At 34.1% G+C, this 21,683-nt stretch overlaps 1 protein-coding gene across 1 annotated transcript in view; it reads right to left on the reverse strand.

The window, feature by feature from the left end:
* Nucleotides 1–21,683, reverse strand: part of LOC126969776 (carbonic anhydrase-related protein 10) — a 58,450-nt gene that overhangs the window by 26,881 nt on the left and 9,886 nt on the right. The window contains exon 3 of the mRNA XM_050815338.1: nt 2,332–2,382. Within this exon, the coding sequence (XP_050671295.1) occupies nt 2,332–2,382 (51 nt within the window). The remainder of the gene's footprint in view (nt 1–2,331; nt 2,383–21,683) is intronic.

Consider the following 21,683-nt stretch of genomic DNA (forward strand, 5'->3'; position numbering starts at 1 on the left):
AGAGTGCGTTGAATTCGTATAAAGATAAATAATATTCGCAGAAAAACTTGAACGAAGTTTGAAATTAACTTGTATAAAAATAGTATCTGATTGTTTTTTTGCATGTTTTTTACGTATAACATGAGTGCTAAGAGCATGCCCATCTAGATTTACCAAAACTTCTTTTGTTTTCTAATAGTTAATACTCTCGTTCTATTTATTGTTAACAAATTAGTAATAAAATAATCGTTAACATGACTATTGCCTAATGGATTTAAATATTACAAGAGATTGGAAGGTCGAGGTCTCACGCAACAAAACCTTAAAACTACTGAATACAAGGAATCGAAAACCCCGGTCCGATAAATTTTTAACGAATCTCGATCGTGATTGGCGCACCAGTTATTTGAAGTTACATTTTCATTGACTGTGTGCTCAAAATACAGACCTTTATGCTTCTATTAAAAGCAAAGGGTATTTTGAATAAAAAACCTGTGTCTCGGGACGCCCCACAAAGTGATAAGTTAAACTAATCTATGTTGAACGATTTAATATTGAAATTGTACTTAAAAAACTTAGAAAACTTGAAACACGCTTAGGTTATTTCTTAAATAGTATGTATATTAAAATGATAATGTAACGAAAGGTTATTTATTACTAAAATCTCTTATTAATTATAAAATGTTTTTTATTCTCAGTTATAATTCTTGAACATTAGAATTTTGTGTTTGTACCTTATAAGTATCATTATTTAATTCTATAAAAGTACCAATTGGTTAGAGTAAGACAGGAGGAACGTCCCTGCCGCTACGTGAGAGGGCAAACTGCTTCGTAACGCGTTACGTTATGAATCGGTTTACCTTCCACTAAGAAGTTATCACTTTAAAAATGATAATTTAAAATCATCCTTAACTTCAAAGTTATTACGAACGATGTTATTGATGCCAAATTACAGCGTAAATTCCAGAAAGCATGAAACTCCTATATAGATATGATACGATAACACTCCTCTCAATTTTCCGAGTAACGCAATATGAATGCGAGATAAATCGAACGTATAAATTTCATGTCACGTAACAGGCAAAAATGCTATCGGAACAGAGGAGTTGATACAGCAAACGTTATATTTGTGGTAAGTTTGTGGTAGGTCAATGAATTGTAATTTTCCTCTTTGGAATTCATAAAGTTACATACGTGCTGTTATTGTTTTATATATAAGTGCATTAATACACTACATATTTATTTATTTGGATAGCTAATAATATGGCTCATAGTGTATCAATTAAAATTTACAATAGCAGATCAATCTGTTCCTGTGACGTGTGTGTATGTGTGTGTGTGTGTTTATTTTATTCTGGGGTTTTGTTATTTTTGGAACGAATTTCCTTACGGCAGGCTTGGAGGAGATAGGGATTTTGCTGCGCGACCGAACTGAAAAAAATGTGATAGTAAAACCGTAAGAAAAATCCGTGGAAAAAAGTGCGTGGAATAAAACCGTTAAATGAGACGTGCGCAGGCGCGACAGTCGCATACACAAGCGAGTAGAATTTGTGTCGATTCTACATTAGCCGAAGGAACTTCGTTCCTACCTGGTGTCCCACGACACCACATCATTTTATTTCTTATTTCACATTTAAGTTTATATTTAGATAATAATAAACAATTAAGATAATCATAGTTATATATTTGTGCAATACGGCATAGATATGAGTTTCGAGCATAGTTCGTTATTAATTTAGGAATTTGAAATAATGTACATAACATATTTCTCTAGTAGATAGAAAATAATTGTTTTGTTCTTATGTACGTAACTAGCAGTTTTTGATACAAAATTACAAAGTAAATGTAATTTAAAATTCAATAAAATATGTACCAGATTACAGGCAGTAAAACAGGGAATATGGCCACAAATTACTTTATTATTTGTTAAAGATATTAATCTTAAAGGAATAGTCACAGCTTAATAGGCTTAATAAAATATTTATTTTAGTCCTAATCTATTTTATGTACATATAATAAAATGATAACAAAGTAAAAACTGTATATACACTGAATTATTTTAAATCATACTTTCCTTCAAACAATACCGAATTTAACATAGTACTTACAAAAGTTAAGTCTGTTTGTCCCTTTGTCTGTATGCGTGTCCGGGGTCATAGGCTACAAAACATCACACGGGCAGCTAGTTAGTTTATAAATGTAGTCTTTCTAAATTATAATACACAGTTCACCCGCGCATCTGTTACTATAAATGGATAGTTTATCATTGGTTTCTTCAGAATTTGCATAAAATGTAGATTTGTAAAACGGAATATAATGCAATACCGGTACCGAAGTTATACGATGACTCACCTGAAATTCCGTCGTAGGTCCACCATTCCTCCCAGCTGACGCCGCCCACGGCTGCAATCAAACCAATTCTAATTAAGTCAACTCACTTCTCATCTCTAAAACTCGTCAACAATGCCCTGTTTAGCATATATTTGACTATACGATTAAAGAATATATAGAAGATAATTCTTCTCTTACAATAATTCTTCATAATATTAGGATTGTAATATCAAATGAATGTAATATAAATATAATTATTGTATCACCAGTGAGAGGCTTCTTTGCACAGGATGCCGGCTAGTTTATGGGTACCACAACGGCGCCTATTTCTGTCGTGAAGTAGTAATGTGTAAGCATTACTGTGTTTCGTTTTGAAGGGCGCCGTAGCTAGTGAAATTACTGGGAAAATGAGACAACATCTTATGTCTCAAGGTGACGAGCGCAATTCTATTGCCACTCAGAATTTTTGTGTTTTTCAAGAATCCTGAGCGACACTACATTGTAATGGGCAGGGCGTATCAATTACCATCAACTGAACGTGCTGCTCGTCTTGTCCCTTATTTTCATAAAAAAATCTTTTAATTTATATAAAATCTACTGTAATTGCATTATATGGAATTGCTTTGTGAGCATTATTTTTATAATTTCGTTGTTATCATGTGTATGCTACACGGTTCGTCATGCTCATTAAAATGGCGTTGCTTGCGGCGGCGTCGTGTGTCGTTGTCGTAACGCCGGACGTTTCCTTCCCTCAAATATGTGGGAAGGGAACGATGGCATCCATGCAAGTCAGTCAACTAGTGAACGGGTGCTACTTGTGGTTTCAGGTCAACCTGTTTTAGTTTAAAATCACTGTACATATTTGTTGACGCAATTACTAATTGTGACAGTAATCACGACCATCATGTTCACGAAGCATCCTTACACAAACAATGAATTCAAGCTCTAAATGTTGATGCATCAAATATAGGATAATTTATATTTATACAGTTCATTCTTTATTACTTTTTATGAAATATTTGATGTTTAAAAGGCTTTTAATTTTGATCCTAATTATTATTGGATGCAGCATCTTACAAACTAATTTGTTTTGTATATTAAAACCATTGTTACTCTAATAATAATACTCTATTGATTGAAAAGAGTGGTCGTTGAGTTCCTTGAATGTTCTTCTCACGAGCTCTCCTTTTTCCAAACATATGGTAGAGTCAGTAATTTAAACGAAATATTAAAGTGACTATTCAAAAACCCTTAGCTTAAGCCTAATTGAATAAAGTTTTTTTGACTTTGTCAGTTAGTTGTTTATGTCGCGTTGTGAACAATTGAAAAGATGAGAGGTATGACAGAGTGTTTATCATGTAAGCTTTATTACGTAAGTGTGCGTGACAAGCTACAAAACTAGTCTTACACTCGCGATTTGTATGTCACTATGTGTTAGTGTGCATTGCTGAAAATAGAGGTTAACAGTCGGCCTCAATTTTTTTGAAGTGCATTTTCTTTAGAGGCGCTGAGCACTTTTCTTGGGATGGATATTAAATGTCAAACTCGCGTCAGGACACGTGAACTGATTGAAAATTCGTACAGACAATCGCTTAAATCATGGGTGAAAGTTGATTTTTCTGAGAGATAAACTTTTTAGGTAATGTAAATAATTGTTAAAGTTTGTATTTATGTCAATCTTAAAACTGTAGAAAACGTTTATCTGTCATTACACAAATTTGAACCTAAAAAAACGAATACGTCATCGGATAAATTGATTGAGGAACATTTTGACGTTTCATAGATCAGTTATTGATATGCCTACGGCTGGAAAAAGATAAATTTATTAATTTTGCCACTATCAGACATTAATAATAGATAACAAAAACCAAATAGAAATTTTCGTAATGGCTGCCGTGAAAATTAAAACAAACTTCATATCTCTGTATAAAAAATCATTCCAGCTGCATTTGTACTTGATGTTATTAAACATTACTTCACATATTATATAACATTCAAATGAGAAGCATAAAATATCGACTTCAAACATGTATTTTACATAAACGTGACTTAAAAATCTGACAGACCTTCAAAAAAAACTACAATAGACCAATATTAACATCAGAATTATATTTATGTACTTAATTTTAATTTTGAATATTTTTATTATTTACACACTTACACAAATTATCTTGCCCAAACTAGGCATAGCCTAGTATGGGCACAAGACAACGATATATTTAATACAATATACCTACATACTTAAACATACATAATTATACCAATGATGTTCTATAGGTACATAATAAATACTTATAAACATCCATGACTCGGAAACAAACATTCATATTCATCATAATATAAATGTTCGCACTTCCTGGATTCGAACTCAGGACTTCTAGCTCAGTAGACACTAACCACTAATAATTATAAAACCTACTTCAAAATAATTTTGCGAATATGTATTCTTGAGTATATATGAGCTTGGTGTTTTAAAAATATTTAAAACTCGGTCAACTTTGGAAACATGACGAAAGAAAAGATCTGATTAGACAATTCTGAGACAGCGATATTTTTCCGGTTTCTTTTTACAAAGAAACAAATTCTAATTTATTCGTAAAACAATAAGGCAACGAAGCAGGAAAGCGGTGTTTGAGAACAAAGCGATACCATTATTAGGTGAAAATTTGTGACGTGCGAATCAACTTGTCTTGTGTATAAATAACCTACCCTACCCTGTAACGTTTACAAAAATAAAATTATAAGATCATTTGCAGAACATGAAGCTTCTCGTTTGATGAGTTTTCTCTAAATTTTATTAAAGTGAAAACTTCTTTAGCGGCGTTGAGCACATTTCTTGGGATGGGTATAAAATGTTAAGCTCCCGTCAGGACACGTGACCTGTTCGAAAATTGGTAAGACAGTCTTTGAAATTATGGATGAAAGTTGATTTGTCTGATAGATAATTTTTTTTAAGTTAAGTGTTAAATTTTTGATTGTCATTATTGTGTACGATAGAGCAATAAATGAATATTGTATTTAACCACATAAATGCTAGTACTTTTATGTTGATAAATAAAGCAATTCGTGCCAAATAATTCCCTTTGAGTTTTCTTTAGTGTTAATATTTGTCTTTAAACAATTCGACACGTGTTTCGCCTCTACAAGAGGCATCCTCAGTCTCCTGCCAGATTTTGGCGAGACAACACGTCCTGAGGATGCCTCGTGTAGAGGCGAAACACGTGTCGAATTGTTTAAAGACAAATATTGGCGGAATTACCACTAAAGAAAACTCAAATCATTTGTATAATTATGGATTTCCGCAAAGTAACGCCTACTTCAATAAATTTCATTCCCCTACCATTCAAAAATGCACAACGTTAATGTTAAGCTTTCACTTCTGCTTGCACTCCCGGAGTGTATCACGTTATTTTTATTAAAATTTATCACGAGGAATTATCCGAAGAGCTGATTCCTGCCGTCGAATTCCGCCTTCCACATGCCACAAGGATATCATCCACACCATCTGGATGTGTGGCGGTCCTCCACAGTGAGGTTTTCAAGAAACTAAAATATTTTTTTAAAGATTTTTATTGAACTTAATAACATACATATTCAAAAATAGTTCGTAAGTAGTTGCATTAGTATAAACTGTGTCGCAGCTATTTAGCCCCACCTCGGGTCAATGGGGGCAGTTATGTTCTAAGAAATAACTACGGATTAAACTCTCCCATTCAAGTCTTATGTGTGAGCTATAATAAAATTTTTAAATTAGATCATAACATCGATATATTTTCAAATATTAACTTTTATAAAAAACAGGTGTCCTTGTCATAAAAAGGCTTAAATATAGATCAGTAACTATGTAATTAGTATTAGTAGTAAATTCATTATTGTTATTCTTCTAATTTGTTTTTAGCATTAGTTTTTTAGTTTAGTAACTTTAATTTAGATATGTTAATAGTAATACTTATTAATGATTATCTAATTCGTATATGTAAAATTATGTATGTAGTTGGTAAGCCTTAATAAATACATAAAAAAAAATAAAGGTTAGTATACAAATTCAAAAACATTCCACCTTCGCACGACACGCCACAAGTTAGGATATCATCCTCACCATCTGGATGTGTGGCGGTCCTCCACAGTGCGGTTTTCAAGGAGCTTTCTTCCACGTACTACAAAGCTGTGGAATGAGCTTCCTTGTGCGGTGATTCCGGGACGATACGACATGGGTACCTCACCTTCAAAAAAAGCGCGTACCTTCCTTTAAGTCCGGCAACGCTCCTGTGATTCCTCTGGTGTTGCAAGATTTTGTGGGTGGCGGTGATCACATAACTACAGGTGACCCGTACGCTCGTTTGTCCTCCTATTCCATAAAAAAAAAACCACATACGTTTCCTCCACGTACAAGCAAACTGTGGAAGCTTCAAATTCTACGTAATGAAATAGCATATTCCTATTTAAAGCATTTAAATACTTAAGATTTAGCGCGGCACCGACTCGCGAAGAACGGATTTACAAGATTAAATTCTCTAATTTGAACGTTATGAAAGTCTGTTAAGATTATAATCTTTTAAGATTATTATACTTATAATATTTCAGAGCAATTAAATCAAAAATACCTTCACGAAATTCCTTGTGATAATCATCAACGAGGAGGCTTATATTTTAACAAGGATTCCTCACTTGGATGTTATAATATTATTTTTAATTGAGTTTTACAACAATAATTTGAGGGGCGTCTATCTGAAAGGGTGAAGAATAATTACAATATTTTGTGTTATATACTTTTAAATTTTAACCAGTCTAAGAATTTAATTAAACAAATTATATTGAATTGATATCTAGAAGTTGTGCAAACTACTTGGTAACGCCAATTGTCCAAATAACACACAACCTTTTCCTTAACCCCTTACACCTTTATCCTTAGCCGGTACAAGTTAAGAATAAAACGCGAGCCGCGACATCTATGGTCGTATGGAGTAACACATATTTTGTCAAGTAACCGCACGCGAAGGTTGAGCTCCCGCAACATTTAAGTAAAATCCAGGAAATCCTTGTATTCCTGTTGATTTGCCGCCGTGAGATCGTAGTGATTTCTTCGTTAAGTGTCCCGCGATATATATATTGTGGTTCGCCAGCACACTCAGGCGAATATAGAAGAACCCAGGATCTTGCAGAAGAGGTGAGTACCGGCTATTCCCTTTACTTCAATGATTCCTGTTCTGTTCACCTGAGTACCCCCTTTTATTAATACAGTCCACTTTAAATTCCCTGGCGCAACCACTACTTATTTCAGATATATTATAAATCGGGGGTTTCATTTCATAGTAGTTAGTAATCAAAAATAAAAAAATATTAACAATCTGCACCACATGTTATTTATTTATTTTCGAATTTTTCAGTGGCTATTTATTCTGATTCATGGTCCAATTGCAATCCCCCCCCCCATTTAGTATGTAGTTGTTTTACACTTTTGGAGGGCATGTAAGATTTGGTAAAGTGAAGTAGAAGTTGAAAAAAAAAAAACAGTCGCGCTCCAGGAGTGCCGACTGAAGTGAAATCTTGAACAATATCGCGAGTATTTTTCGAAGCGTGAATGTTTTTTGAGTCGTCAGGAAACATTTACCCCCTTATTTATAATAGTCTGCTAACTTAAAGAATTGCTAATTTACACTCTGTCTTCTTCTATTGACCTGAGTCAGAATGAGAAAAAACACTCCTAAGCGGCTGTTTAAAGTTAGCTGACAATTATTATGAATAAGGGGATTAGTGTTATCAGTATGATTAATTTTAAATTTACTCGTAAACGGGGCCAATAAAAGAAGATACTAAAATACAAAGGTGTCAGTAACGATAACATTGTCGCTAGTTGGAATGGTTTTTTTCGTAGTAATATAGTAGAGAAACACTGATCATTTCAAATGTTTCTAATGATAATTAGAAATGTTTCTAATGATAATTTGAAATGTTTATGATCACATTTGTTTGCGCTTATATTGGAACCGCTGGCAGAACCCTACGAGGTAGATCGAAATAATATTGAACAGTATTTTACACTTCAAAAAGATCTACAAAAAGTCCGTAATATTATATATCTCTAAGGAATAGCACACAATAACCATTTTTTATCCTTTAATTTCTACGAGAAGTAATAGATAATTTACGAAGGGTTTTTAAGCAATAAAGCATTAATCCTTATCCAATTTAGTACCTGAAATACATTTTGCATTGAATATAAATATTTATGGCCCTTAACAGCATGTAATTTAAATGAATATTTTTGAAAATATTACTGATTTCATATGCAGGGATAAGAGATTGCGGCAGTGCCAGACAGCAAAGCTATAGAATCATCAAGTTTATTAAGTATTGCAGTCTATGAAATAGAAAACTAATTTTTTATGTTATCTTCATTTATTTTATTGTTACTATTAACTTTTAACAGAATGAAGTCTGTCTGGGGCAGCCACTTTTTAATAATATCAAAAGCAAATAGCAGATAACGATTTCCGACCGACAGCAGAACAATCGTGTAAACAGTTATATGCATTTAGTAAGTAGTTTAATAAATATAAATTATATGATAAACTCAACATTAAACATTCTCTTTAATACACTTTACTCATAAGGTGTACTCGTGTACTCAATATTTCAAACGTGCAGTTGAAATGTACACCAGTCTCGAAACTTACTCGATACTCGTCTGATTTATGTTTTTAATTTAAATTTTTGCATTCGCCGGGCAAAGTTCGCCGCGGACGCGCTTGCATTGCAAAATATGTGTCGTACTCGACTTCGGAGCTAGTTTGGATGCGATACAACTCGGGTGAACTTTTAATCTTTTAATGCTTCAAACAAGTTTGTTGCGACATTATTATTTAATTTGAACGAATTACTTTGGAGAATAAGTTCTTTACATTATTGATTTTGCTATTTTGATATCCGTTTATTTACAGTCTATATTTTGATGAAGTTCAAATTCATAATTTTGATAAAGGTGTTTATAATTGAATACTTACAACCAACGAATATGAAAGGACAGAATTATATGATCATCTAAGCTCTCAAGGAATTCCTAAAAAACAGCGGAGATTATAAAAAATTTAATTAAATAAATTTATGACAAATTTGCAATTTTATGGCTTAATACTATTACTTATTCTCTATCGCACAACGTTTATGCCTAATGCTCTATTCAAAACTATAAATATATAAATTATTAATAAACATCCTAACAAAACTGAAATGATTGTAAAAACGTTATTGGCGCAAAAGTTAGAATCGTTGACTCTAACTAGTGTGCCATGGGTTCAATTCTCGACCGCTACCATTGACGTACAATAAACAACTAGACTCACAATCACGCTCAACAAATTGAAGCAAAACTCTGCCTAAGCGTCTATTAGGCAGAGTTTTCGTTAAGTTGTGTTGCTACCGAGCTTTGAATACAACGCCACGCAATGACAAAGTGAAAAACTGTCAAAATATGATATGTTATCCAAATAGCATATCCAACTTACAAAGGATGGAGTATCGTAATTCAGGTAAGTGACCCTTTAAATTAAAATCATTGTCTAACTAACTTGACCTTTTTAAATCATTATGCTAAATAATTACTTATGAATTGCAAAAAAAAAATATTCTCGTATAATTTTCGCCTCCGAGCAGAAGCTTTTGTATTAGAATTAGAATATGAGCGTATACAATAGACCTTGAATATTACTGCCACGAAATAAAGTGCTAATTTGAATGAATATTTTAATGTTATCTATATAAGTTAATGTATAAGTATATACAACGGCGCTCGAACATTTTTAGAGGACCTTTTAATATGCGCTTGGAAGTCTACTTGTTTATTGTACGTCACGACCGCTACGTATCAATGAGTTTTGGTTTTCGTATTCATTTGTACGTTTATTAGACGCTTTATAAAATCGGAAAAGCTCTTGTGATTCCTCGATATCGTTTGCAATAGAGCATCAACCGCGGTGATCACATCATCATCATCAGCCAGAAGACGTTCAATACTGTACAAAGGCCTCCCCCAAAGATTTCCACGACGATTGGTCCTGCGCTGCCGTGATCCAACGTATTCTGGCGATCTTGACCAGATCGTGGGTCCATCTTGTGGGGGGCCTACTAAAACTCCGTCTTCCGTTACGTGTTTGCCATTCAAGGTTCGATTACCCCAACGGCCATTTGTCCGTCGAACTATATGCCCTGTCCTTCACTTCAGTTTCGTAATCATTTGGGCTATGTCTTCGTTCTCCTACGGATCTCCTCATTTCTGATTCGATCTCGCAGGGAAACTCACGGTGATCACATACCGATTGGTAAACCTTAAAAAGGTTCAATACGCAACAGTCTATTAATTTTACTATCTTAATCTTCAATCTATCTATCGTATCTTAATGCTTCAATAATAATAATCACGAATTGAATCGCTTCTTGTAGTAAATAATCGTCTGGCAGTTTCATTAGTTAAGGGGATAAAGCGAGCCGGTGGTGCCAGCCTACTGCTTTAGACTCCAGCTCAGTAAAGCTTAAAGCAACTTTACCGTCGAAAACAGCACCTGAGGCTAAATGAACCGTCCCTTTCCCTTGCAGATTTAATTGAGTAATTTGTAGTGTTATTAGTAAATACGAATGAAGAACAATGATACAAAATATGCTTTTATAATGTTGTTTATATATTTATGAAAGATAGAACAAAAATCACTATTTACAAGGGAAGTTCTGAAGTGCAAATTGCAGTTTGCCAATTTTTTTTTTGATACTTGCCACATAATAAAGCCACACATCTTATACAAGAGAAAATTATGATCGTTTTTCTGCTACTTTAAAGTTTAAGATTCCAAACCTAGCTGTTTTGGAGCCTTTAAAAAAACCAAAAAATATTAAAATTTTGAGGGAATCTTCAAGTTGAAAATTTTTCTGATATAAAAAGTTTTTCGGTGTTGTCCTTGGTATAAGAATGAGATTTACTTAAATTTTAAAGAGAGCATATAATGTGATAATTTAAAATATTGAAGATACCCATAGTTCATATTTAAGGGAAGGTTTTTTTAATGCATTTATGTATTCATACACGAATTGCGTTAGTAACGACGTAGTGCCAAAAAAAGTTAAAAGGCATAGCACAAGGGGAGACATGTTTTTGTTCCTCAAGTACCTATTCGATATTATCATTGTATTTTTTTTTCAAAAATAGGTTTATTAAAGAGCTTATGGAATTATGAATATTTGTTTAGGCCTTTATGTATTCTGGTAACTTATTATAACTATAAATTTGAGCTGTAATTGTTATGAGCTGTTCAATTATGAAGTCTCTGTATTGAATTGGTTAAAATGTACTCTCAAGGAGACAGTAAACAGACGATGAAGAAAGTTAGTACACTTTCAACAACAATTAATAACCATTCAATACAACACAACACGACACAAACTTTTATAAACATCAAAACGTAGTTTTATGAACAGATTTTTAGTAAGCTTTTGATTTTCAATCTTTCATATCCATGCTTCCAGCTCATAGTAGGTAATATTGATCATGATAATCTAAATTATTCGAAAATGTTGGATTTTCATGAGTTGTTGGATTTTGCTGCATTGTCATCTCAACTGAATAAACACGCGAAATTTCATAGTCTTATGTTTAGAAAATGTGGTTCAAAGTTAGCGACCTATATAGCCGAGTGTTTAGCGACTCAACCTACTAAGCTACAGGTCCCGAGTTCGAATCCCGGTAGGTGCAAACATTTATATGATGATTATGGATGTTTGTTTCCGAGTCATAAATGTTTATTTGTCTTTATGTATGTTTAAGTAAGTGCACTGTATTAAATATATCGTTGTCTTGCAATCCACAACACAGGTTATGCCTAATTCGGGGCAAGACAATTTGTGTCAAAGTGTGTCAATATTATTATTATTATTATAAAATAGATTGATATGATTGCAATAATTGCTTAGAGCGACAATTAAAGGGTTAAAAAAATAAAAGCTTGTACTAAGTAAGTAACACTTAACATTGACTTTTTTTAAATTACAGCTTGGACTCATTTATGTCGATCATATGACTCGCGGGGCTTAGCGATTAAGTTTCAATCAACCTGGTTTGAACAAGGTTTGAATTTTTGTCAGAAATAGTGACGAAAAAAGCAATACTTTCATCGGATGGTAAGTGATACGCCCTGACCAATACAATGCAGTGCCGCTTAGAATTCTTGATTGAACTCTTAACTATAATGAGCATCGCAACTATGCTTACCACTTTGCAACATAAACTGACTTATTAAAAAAGGCAATGAAAAGTTACTGCAAGATAAAAATTATTTTTCCCTGTCATATAATTCTGTAGTGACAAAGGTAAGATAAAGACATAAAAGTTTTATATTTGGAATAACTTTACTCCGTGTTTGACGATAGTTTAGCGCTACCTACGTCACCGCTGTGGCCCATGTCTACATGATATGCAAATTAGTGAATATAATGAAATTGATTGATGAATTGGCCCATTTTTTTTAATAATTCACAAGAGAGTGAAAAGTTACATAATATGCGAGAAAACCACAAGAATCTGACAAATATTAATTTTTTTTCTAACCTTTCCATCACCTTGTACATAAAATGTTCGCGGAACACCAGTTTTAGGAAGAATATAAAATACATAGTAAGACTTTAAGGAATAAAATTTAAACTAAAATAAAGTTCAGATGCGGTAAATTCGTACTAATTTTAATGATGCTAAGTGTTAAATTAAATCATTGCTTCATGCATCCGTGAAGCAATCGTAAAGTTGAACTCTTATGCATCGTTGAATTCTGTAGATGCTACGTGATATATTTCGTCTGAACAGTGGGCCTTTAATTCTTAGATATATTTCTAATTATATATATATACTGAGAAGATATTAAGCTGAGCCAGTGGGAGGCTCTTTTGCACAGGATGCCGGCTAGATTATGGGTACCACAACGGCGCCTTTTTCTGCAGTGTTTCGGTCTGAAGGGCGCCGTAGCTAGTGAAATTCCTGGGCAATGGGACTTCTTATGTCTCAAGGTGACGAGTGCAGTTGTAGTGCTGTTCAGAAATTTTTGGGGTTTTTCAAGAATCCTGGGCGGCACTGTATTGTAATGGGTAAGGCGTATCAATTAGCATCAGCTGAACGTCCTGCTCGTCTCGTCCCTTATTTTCATAAAAAAAAAGCTATTGTTTATTTGTTCAGTAAAAATTAACTTGTACTGATTCATTGATTATTTAAAGTGAAACTTTTATTACGTCGTCTCAAACTTTTTTGTCTGTGCGTTGCATGTCCCGTGACGGTTGGGCGGCGCCTATAGTTCGCAGCAGCTGACCGTGTAGTGTATAGACTATTACTCATTTGTGCCAGTGCTCCACGCTATCTTGTTTGTTTTCGTCAGTGTTTAATGTAAATATTGTCTGTCAATGTTTAATCTAATCCATTTCAATCAATATTTTTAGCCAGGGCTAAGACACAGAGTTCAATTAAAATATTAGTTGGAGACTTAGTCTACTTTTATTATTTCCCATTATCATTCCAAGTATAAAATTAAAATTGATAAAGAGATTTTTATACCCTTAATGGAATAGTATTCCAAAAATGTTTAGTTAAATGTCTAAAATGTGAAAAAAAGTTTCACTTTTGGGGAAAAGGATTGTGAAGGGTCAAAATTAAAATTACAAACTATTAATGCTACATTTAAACGAACACAGAGTACGGGAGAAGAATATCTCTAGCGGAGATACAACAAGATAGAAAAGCAAAGTCAATTGACAAATCGTACACAGTCAGCCACTCTTAGCATTACCTCCTGTAGTATTTTGAATATAACACGACTGACTCACGCACACATTGAAAAATCAAAATTGGTCACGCATCATCGAGCTACCAGGTCGTCTATAAGATAGTATATTCTACGTCTGTGGTACTTACGTTTACCGCTATTACCATTAGGACCGTTTTTAAATTTTTTATTAACTCTTTGGCAAGCGATGTCTTTCGATTTACAAAAATCACTTCAAAGAGAAGCAATGTTCATCGGAAATGAATCAGTTAATGTATGATATAAATAAAAAGCACGAGTTGATATAAACTTTGTTACTTAACACATAAAGTTCAAGATATAAACACTGAAATGGAGTGAGAGTGAGGGTCCTACCAGCAACTGACGAGAATTCACTAAACAAGTCCGCAATTCATGAGAATGAAAGCTAATTCAATTAATTGATCTATATAGTTCATATGAACTGTTTCTTTAAAATATACTTGTTTCAACTGTTTTATAATTGTTATAGATAGTCGATTGTATATAGGAGTCTATTTCTGTAATTTTGCGAATTTTAACATTCACTCATTTTCTTTTTAAATATCGCCATTGGCAACAAAAGATAGATTATCTGTAGATATGCCTTAGAGCTCAAATACATACTTATTTTTTCCCGTTTAATGATTCCGTGAGTTGGTTTGCGTGAAATGATTTCCGACAGAAGCAGTACGCGAACGGAAATGTCATCGATGTATTAAATAAATAAAATCACGCGGAAAATAGGCAATTTCACGGTGCATTGGTTGTTCTTTACGTGGCATGTGCATGCCGGTCCCCTCCCACTTGGCGCCCGCTACACAAAGGCTTCATTGGCGCACAAATATTCACGTCTATTCTGATTGAATTTATTGCGATATGGAACTGTTAATTTGGTTTTTCATTCAGCTATTTGTTTATTAGTAAATAAATTCGATAAATATAGTGTTTATACCAGCACTTGAAGTATAAATTTATCAGATGAAAGGGTTCAGAGCCCTATGAGTTTTTCGACAAGTATTTACTAGACACATATTTTATACAATATATTAATCAATATATTCAAAGGGCAGATCACCGTTGGGACAGCGAAGTCCTCGAATGGGGACCAAGTACCGGATGACGCAGTGTTGGATGGACTGACGCTCTGGTTATATGGAATAAGTTGGATGAGGTCAGCGCAGGACCGGTCGTCGTGGAGATCTTTGGAGGAGGGCTTTGTCCATCAGTGGACGTCTTTCGGCTTTGGTGGTGATTAATTAAATATATATACATATGAGTACCATCAAACTCTAGTGGATTTTAGTGTACCGAGATATGTGTCAATAAATATTAGAAAAATATCCATAACACTCTTTTATTAAAACCTTCAAATGGTTTATACACTAATAATATAACGGACCGACTTCAACAAACACAGAGATATGTTCATCTAGTGTAAGATATAGGAGTTGTGTATTGTCTATGTAGCCCAGAATCACAAGCGCAGATATATAATTACATACATAAAAATGCCATCTATACTCTGAGGGCGCATGTTGATGTAATCGGGCTTTTATCATCGGGTGAACGTAGATCCTCTAGCACGTCACTATGTGTTACATCTAGGTTCAGTAATTTCTTAGTCGCATCTTAAAAATCTAGAGAAAAATATGCATTCTGTATTTATGAGGGACTTTTTTCAACACATACAATTGTAACCTTGAAACAACATGGCAGAAATTCGTTCTCAAAGTTTAGTTACACGTGAGTCGTAAGTTCCTTGAGAAAAATGGAGGAAATAGCTAGAGAAATCTCCAATGATATGAATATAAAAATGGATGTTATTTGCGCGTGAACAGCGAAACTCAAAAGGGTAGTTGAGACCATATTTCTTTAGTCTGCGTTACCCAGGGCAACGAGCATACCATTGTGTGTCAAATATAGAAATGGATCTTATTTTTTGATGCTCTGTCTATATATTACATGTCTATTGTATAGTATCTTTAGGAATTCCTTACACCTCTATAAGTACCTTTATCTTTCGGGTATAACTTTGAGTTTATCTTATCAATTTATCATTTTTTTTATAGAAAAGCAGGACAAACGAGCGCACGCGTCACCTGGTGTTAAGTGATCGTCGCGGCCTACATTCTCTACGTGGAGGAAAGCTTGAAAACCGCACTGCGGAGGACCGCCACACATCCAGATGGTGGGGATGATATCCGAACTTGTGGCGTGCGAAGGCGGAATTTGGCTGCAGGAATCAGATGAAACAGCTCATCGGAACACTCCCCGTGATAAATGCGGTAAAAGACACATAATGAAGCGACGTCTCTACGCAACGCCAATTTGATATGAATATTCTAATAATATATTCCTCTGGTGTTGCAAGAAAATGTGGGCGCCGGTGATCACTTAACATCAGGTGACCCGTACGCTCGTTTGTCCTTCTCTTATCGAAAAGGATAAAAAAAGCTTAAATAAATTAAATATAACTAAATCAATTCAATGTAGCACTGTAGGCTGTTAGCTGTTATGAAATAGAACTTTCCAGAATACAACACACGAGTTACGTATTCAAACCGTATCGTCCGAGCACGCCTCAACTCCTTCCTATGCAAATTCGCCACTATTGCATTTGTGCTCTCCAAATATCTGTAATGGCGATCATTCTAATGGAATTTTAATCTCAGTGAAAATATACTGGTGTAAACTATTAATGGCTGACTATAACGTGATTAATAAATTGACATTGATCGTTTTTAATGTTTATGATATAATTTACTTGTGATGTTCTGAAGTTCCTACTCTTCTTAATGCTCCATACATTCACGGTCATTTTTCTATTTTCTTTTTATGAAAATACGGGCGAGACGAGCAAGCCGTTCCGCTGATGGTAATTGATACACCCTGCCCATTATTATTCTATATATTTTATACCAAAATTCTCCATTATTCTCTCCTTAGATCATTTGGACGTAGTTCCTGAAAAACGTTCCAAGCCACAAACATCACATTTTAGGGAGTTAGTAGTGAGTGTATTCCATATATGTAGGTTGGGCTACTAAGTCATGACGTCATTTAAGGAGTGAGAGTAGGGTACAATTTTTTTGTCAGGCCGTTAATATGAATCACGTGACCAGTTTTGTGGTCTTAACTCAATTTCGACATGATTGAGGTTTGGAACGTTTTTCTGAAATAACGTCCATTGATAATAGACAGACTTGGACAGCTGTGATAAAGTCGAACAAATTGAGGATTTCAGTAAACCTCTACGTTGAGCTATGCACGCACACTAACACAAAGTGTCATATAATTCGCGAGTGTAAGACGTAGCTTGTCACGCACACAAAGGTAATAAACCTGGCCTATTTTCATCGGTTGTCTAGCAGCGAGAGGCTCTATCTAGACATATACATTTTCTAAGGTTTTCTCATAACCAATGATGGCTAGCCCGCTGAGGATACTGCACTGGAACTTAGCGTGAAACTTCGCGGCGGGCGACTGGAACTGTAAACACCTAGCATAGAATTCAAGCCGCGCCTCAAATGACGGACTCAAACTATGGAGAGATGCTGTACTTTAAGGGTATGAGACACTGAGTCTCCAACGCACTGCCCCGACGTGCAACATCACCAGTTGGACATCGGACAGTAGTGTACCCGTGATATTACATACAAGAAATGAATTCGATTGACAATTTACCGTTAAATTATAGTATAACTAGTGAAATGGTAATACCACGGCTTTCACAATATACCTACGACATATATATGGATGTGGCAACTATGCAACACCAACTACTATGGTAAATGTGAACGTTGTCGCGAGTAAATCAAATCAAATAAAAAGTACTTTATTCATATAGGTTAAGTAAATGGCAGATATAATATCAAAAGTCTTATTTTCTATTATATTTACCGCCACTTCGGAAACATTTATAGTTTCATCTTTTTACAAATCAATTAATTTACAATATATGTTAAGTGATGCAACAAAAAATATTCAAACGTCATATACTTAATACTTATTGACTTACACGTGTAAGTCAAAAGAAGTAAATGTAAATTTATACGTGAAAACAAGAGTTATTGAGTACAGTAATTGCATCAATCCACACACAACGTAAATATATAAAGTATTTTGCGTGCATGTCTAATAAAATATTGTCAAAAAGTGCTACGATGATTTCGCATCACTAATTAACATAACTAACAAAATAATGAATACGTAGACTGTCGTCATTATAAATCTTAATGCAACGACACTGATTGTGAGCAAAGTTAAATTAAAGGACACAGATTTGGCGACGACGGCTAGAGCTCAGGCAACGACACCTGCGCTCAAAACAGTACTGAATACCCAATTTGCGGGATCGCTTCTGTTCTGTGACCCCGCTGTGTGTTTACTTTAATGCAATTTATTTTTCATATTATTTGTAACTGCACGTCCGTTCATTCATGGCTTTATTTTAATGCGCCAGATGGTTGTCCCGCGTCATAATCCCATTTTGTGTCTTTTTACATGAATTGAATGTAAATTATATTTTCATGCTTCCGGAAGCTTTGATTTAATTTATAAATTTCTCTTAAAATATTTTAGTTTAAGCCGTAGCATGATTAGTTATATTCAGAGATTATAAAATATATGTTCGTAAATATATGATTTATTATTATCTGGTTTATAAATTATTTGTAGCAGTTACGAGTATTTTTAATAATAATACTTATAGTTCTTACAATATTTACTCTTCCACAATTTATTATAGTACATTAATATATAATTATTAGATATCTAAAAGCAACATTCACCAATATTAATGGTACTCTACATAATATTTTGTTTCTGTGAAGTCTCACCATAACTCAAAAAAATACAATAATAGTTTATAATGATAATATTTTAGTTCCTAGTAAAAGATATTGTAGTACAATATAAAGTTTTATGCTTCAATCATTTATACGTCTAGGTAGCTGTGAAACCGTTGAAAAAAGTTGAGGTTAACTGTAACCCTCTATTTTGAGCAATGCACGCACACTAACAAAAAGTGACAAACAAATCGCGTGTGTAAGACGTAACTTGTCACACACACTAAAGTAATAAACCTGGCCTGTTTTCATTCGTTGTCTAGCAGCAAGAGGTTCTATGTAGACGTCTAAACTATTTCAGGATCTCTCATAACCAAGAGTTTTATGGTATTTACTTTAAAACATAAAATGTATATCTTCTAACTCAGCCTCCAACAAGTACTTAAGAGCACCAGAATTCACTATAATTCGATCAATGACTATTATTAGACTCTCAAAAGATTTTCATTCGGTGTGGTTAATTACAAACTGAAACTAAAATATTTATGTCAGTTTGAGGGTATATTTAAAAGGTGTGCAATTAAAGGAAGCCGCCACAATAGGAGTGCAAACAGGGTCATAAAACACGTCTCAGGAACCAGCCTATATATAATCAGCTTAGTGATAAATTGGTAAACAACACGCGAACGACACAGCTGCTTCCGGTTTCCCTCTGACGCCTGTCTAACTCTATATTTCGCTACAAACTAACCTGAATGTCTTTATATAATCAAATTTACATCCACGTTTGGCTGCAAATTGTCAGCATTTCGTAACAATCTTATAAACGGTGACTTTAAGTATGTTTATATATCGTCTCGTTCGTCTGTTTCACCTTTGTAGTTTAGTACTGCTTATATTTTGTTCTGTTTAAGAATTTTTCCAATTTGTGTCTCAATAATATTATTTATAAATAATGGGACAATCGAAATGCTGTAGGCGAGATATATTCAAGTGATATATAAATTTAGTTGTAGATGGTGTATATAGTAGACTATGTAGTAGCTAAAATTACTAAATGAGTAATTGATATTTACTAATCCTATTAGGATTCATAAAATCTATATATATATATATATATATATATATATAAGAGATTTCCACGTATATAGTCACTCATCACGATATCTCTGGAACAATTAGAGCTAAAGACTTGAAATTTGGTAGGAATATTCTTTTGACCGAGTAGAGGTCAGCTAAGAGCGGATTTTCCAAAATTCCATCCGCAAGAGTTAGAGAGAACAACATCTGTCGGGTCAGCTAGTACACAATATTTTGAAATTCAATGTTATTAATTCTTAAGGAAACAAATGAAATATTAAAGTAGAATAGATAATAGAAGTTTAGCGTGATTATTTACTTTTTTTTTATCACAATAAGCGGCGAGCAGGACGTTCAGTTGATGGTTATTGATACGCCCTGCCCGTGTGCTGCTCAGGATTTTTGAAAAACCCAAGATATCTGAGCGGAACTACAATTGCGCTTTTCACCTTGAGACATAAGATGTTAAGTCACATTTGCCGGCGCCCCTCAGACCGAACATAATAATGCTACCACATTACTGCTTCACGACAGAGAATGGAGTTGTTGTGGTACTCGTAATCTAGTCTAGTCGTATCTATCCTGTGCAAAGGAGCCTCCCACTGATACTTATAATGGGAACGTCAGATCTCGATATTTAATAGGAGTATAGAGTGATGTGATCGGGGTCACATATACTTAGCTTCGTTAAATTATAATTGAATTTAATTCACTGTGACGTTTCACATTCTTCGGTGATTCTGTTACTGCCAAATTTTTTAACAACTAGAGTACAATCATATTAATGAGCTTTACGTTCATTGCTACGGTGAAATTCTATTTATTCGTAAAGAAGACTTGAAATGCCAATATCACCGAGTGCACTATTCATTTGACATATTGTAACAATTTGTAATAAAATAGATCACATTTCAAATCAATCAAATCGAAATCAGTTTATTCACGTAGGTCACGGAAATGACACTTATGAATGTCAAAAAAAATTTTTTTCTTATTGAATCTACCGCTACTTTGTAAAGGGTTGAGCTAATGAGAAGAAGTAGCAAGAAACTCATTGCCACTCTTTTATATCAAGATTTACATTTAAGTACATCGATTTACAAATTACAATGTAATATGTAAAATGATGCAACAGACACACTCAAACGTCAAATAGTCAATGTCTTACACGAGTAAGTCAAAAAAGTAAATGTAAATTAATACAAAAGTTATTGAGTACAGTAGCTGCATCATCCACACACACCATAAATAAATAAAGGTATTCTGTGAGCATTTTATAAGCGATTATAAATAAATAAATATGTATATATTCATACATATATATACACAATAACTTTTAAGAATCTGAAGCCGAGTCTCCGGCAACAGGATCATCCTGCACCACAGGCAGCGCCCGTTCACGAGCATGACACATGAGCCAGCCATCACCTCCCTCAACCATATTTTAGGGAAGGGGACGACCCGTCCCATGTCGCCGCCATTTCGTATAGAACGTCATTGATCTATGCAGATATTCCCGTATTAAGCCCATTCACATGTCCAGTTAGCTTACCAAAAGTAAAAAAAAATATAGTAAAAGTCTCCATTTGTCGTATCCTCTCCATTCGAGATCAATCCTCTAACTGCCACAGCCTGTATCGGCATACTTGGCGTCGATATTTCGAGTGACGTGAGTTCCGTGGTCACTTGGAAAGGA

This window comes from Leptidea sinapis, chromosome 19 (assembly GCF_905404315.1).
Source record: "Leptidea sinapis chromosome 19, ilLepSina1.1, whole genome shotgun sequence".
Lineage (NCBI taxonomy): Eukaryota > Metazoa > Arthropoda > Insecta > Lepidoptera > Pieridae > Leptidea > Leptidea sinapis.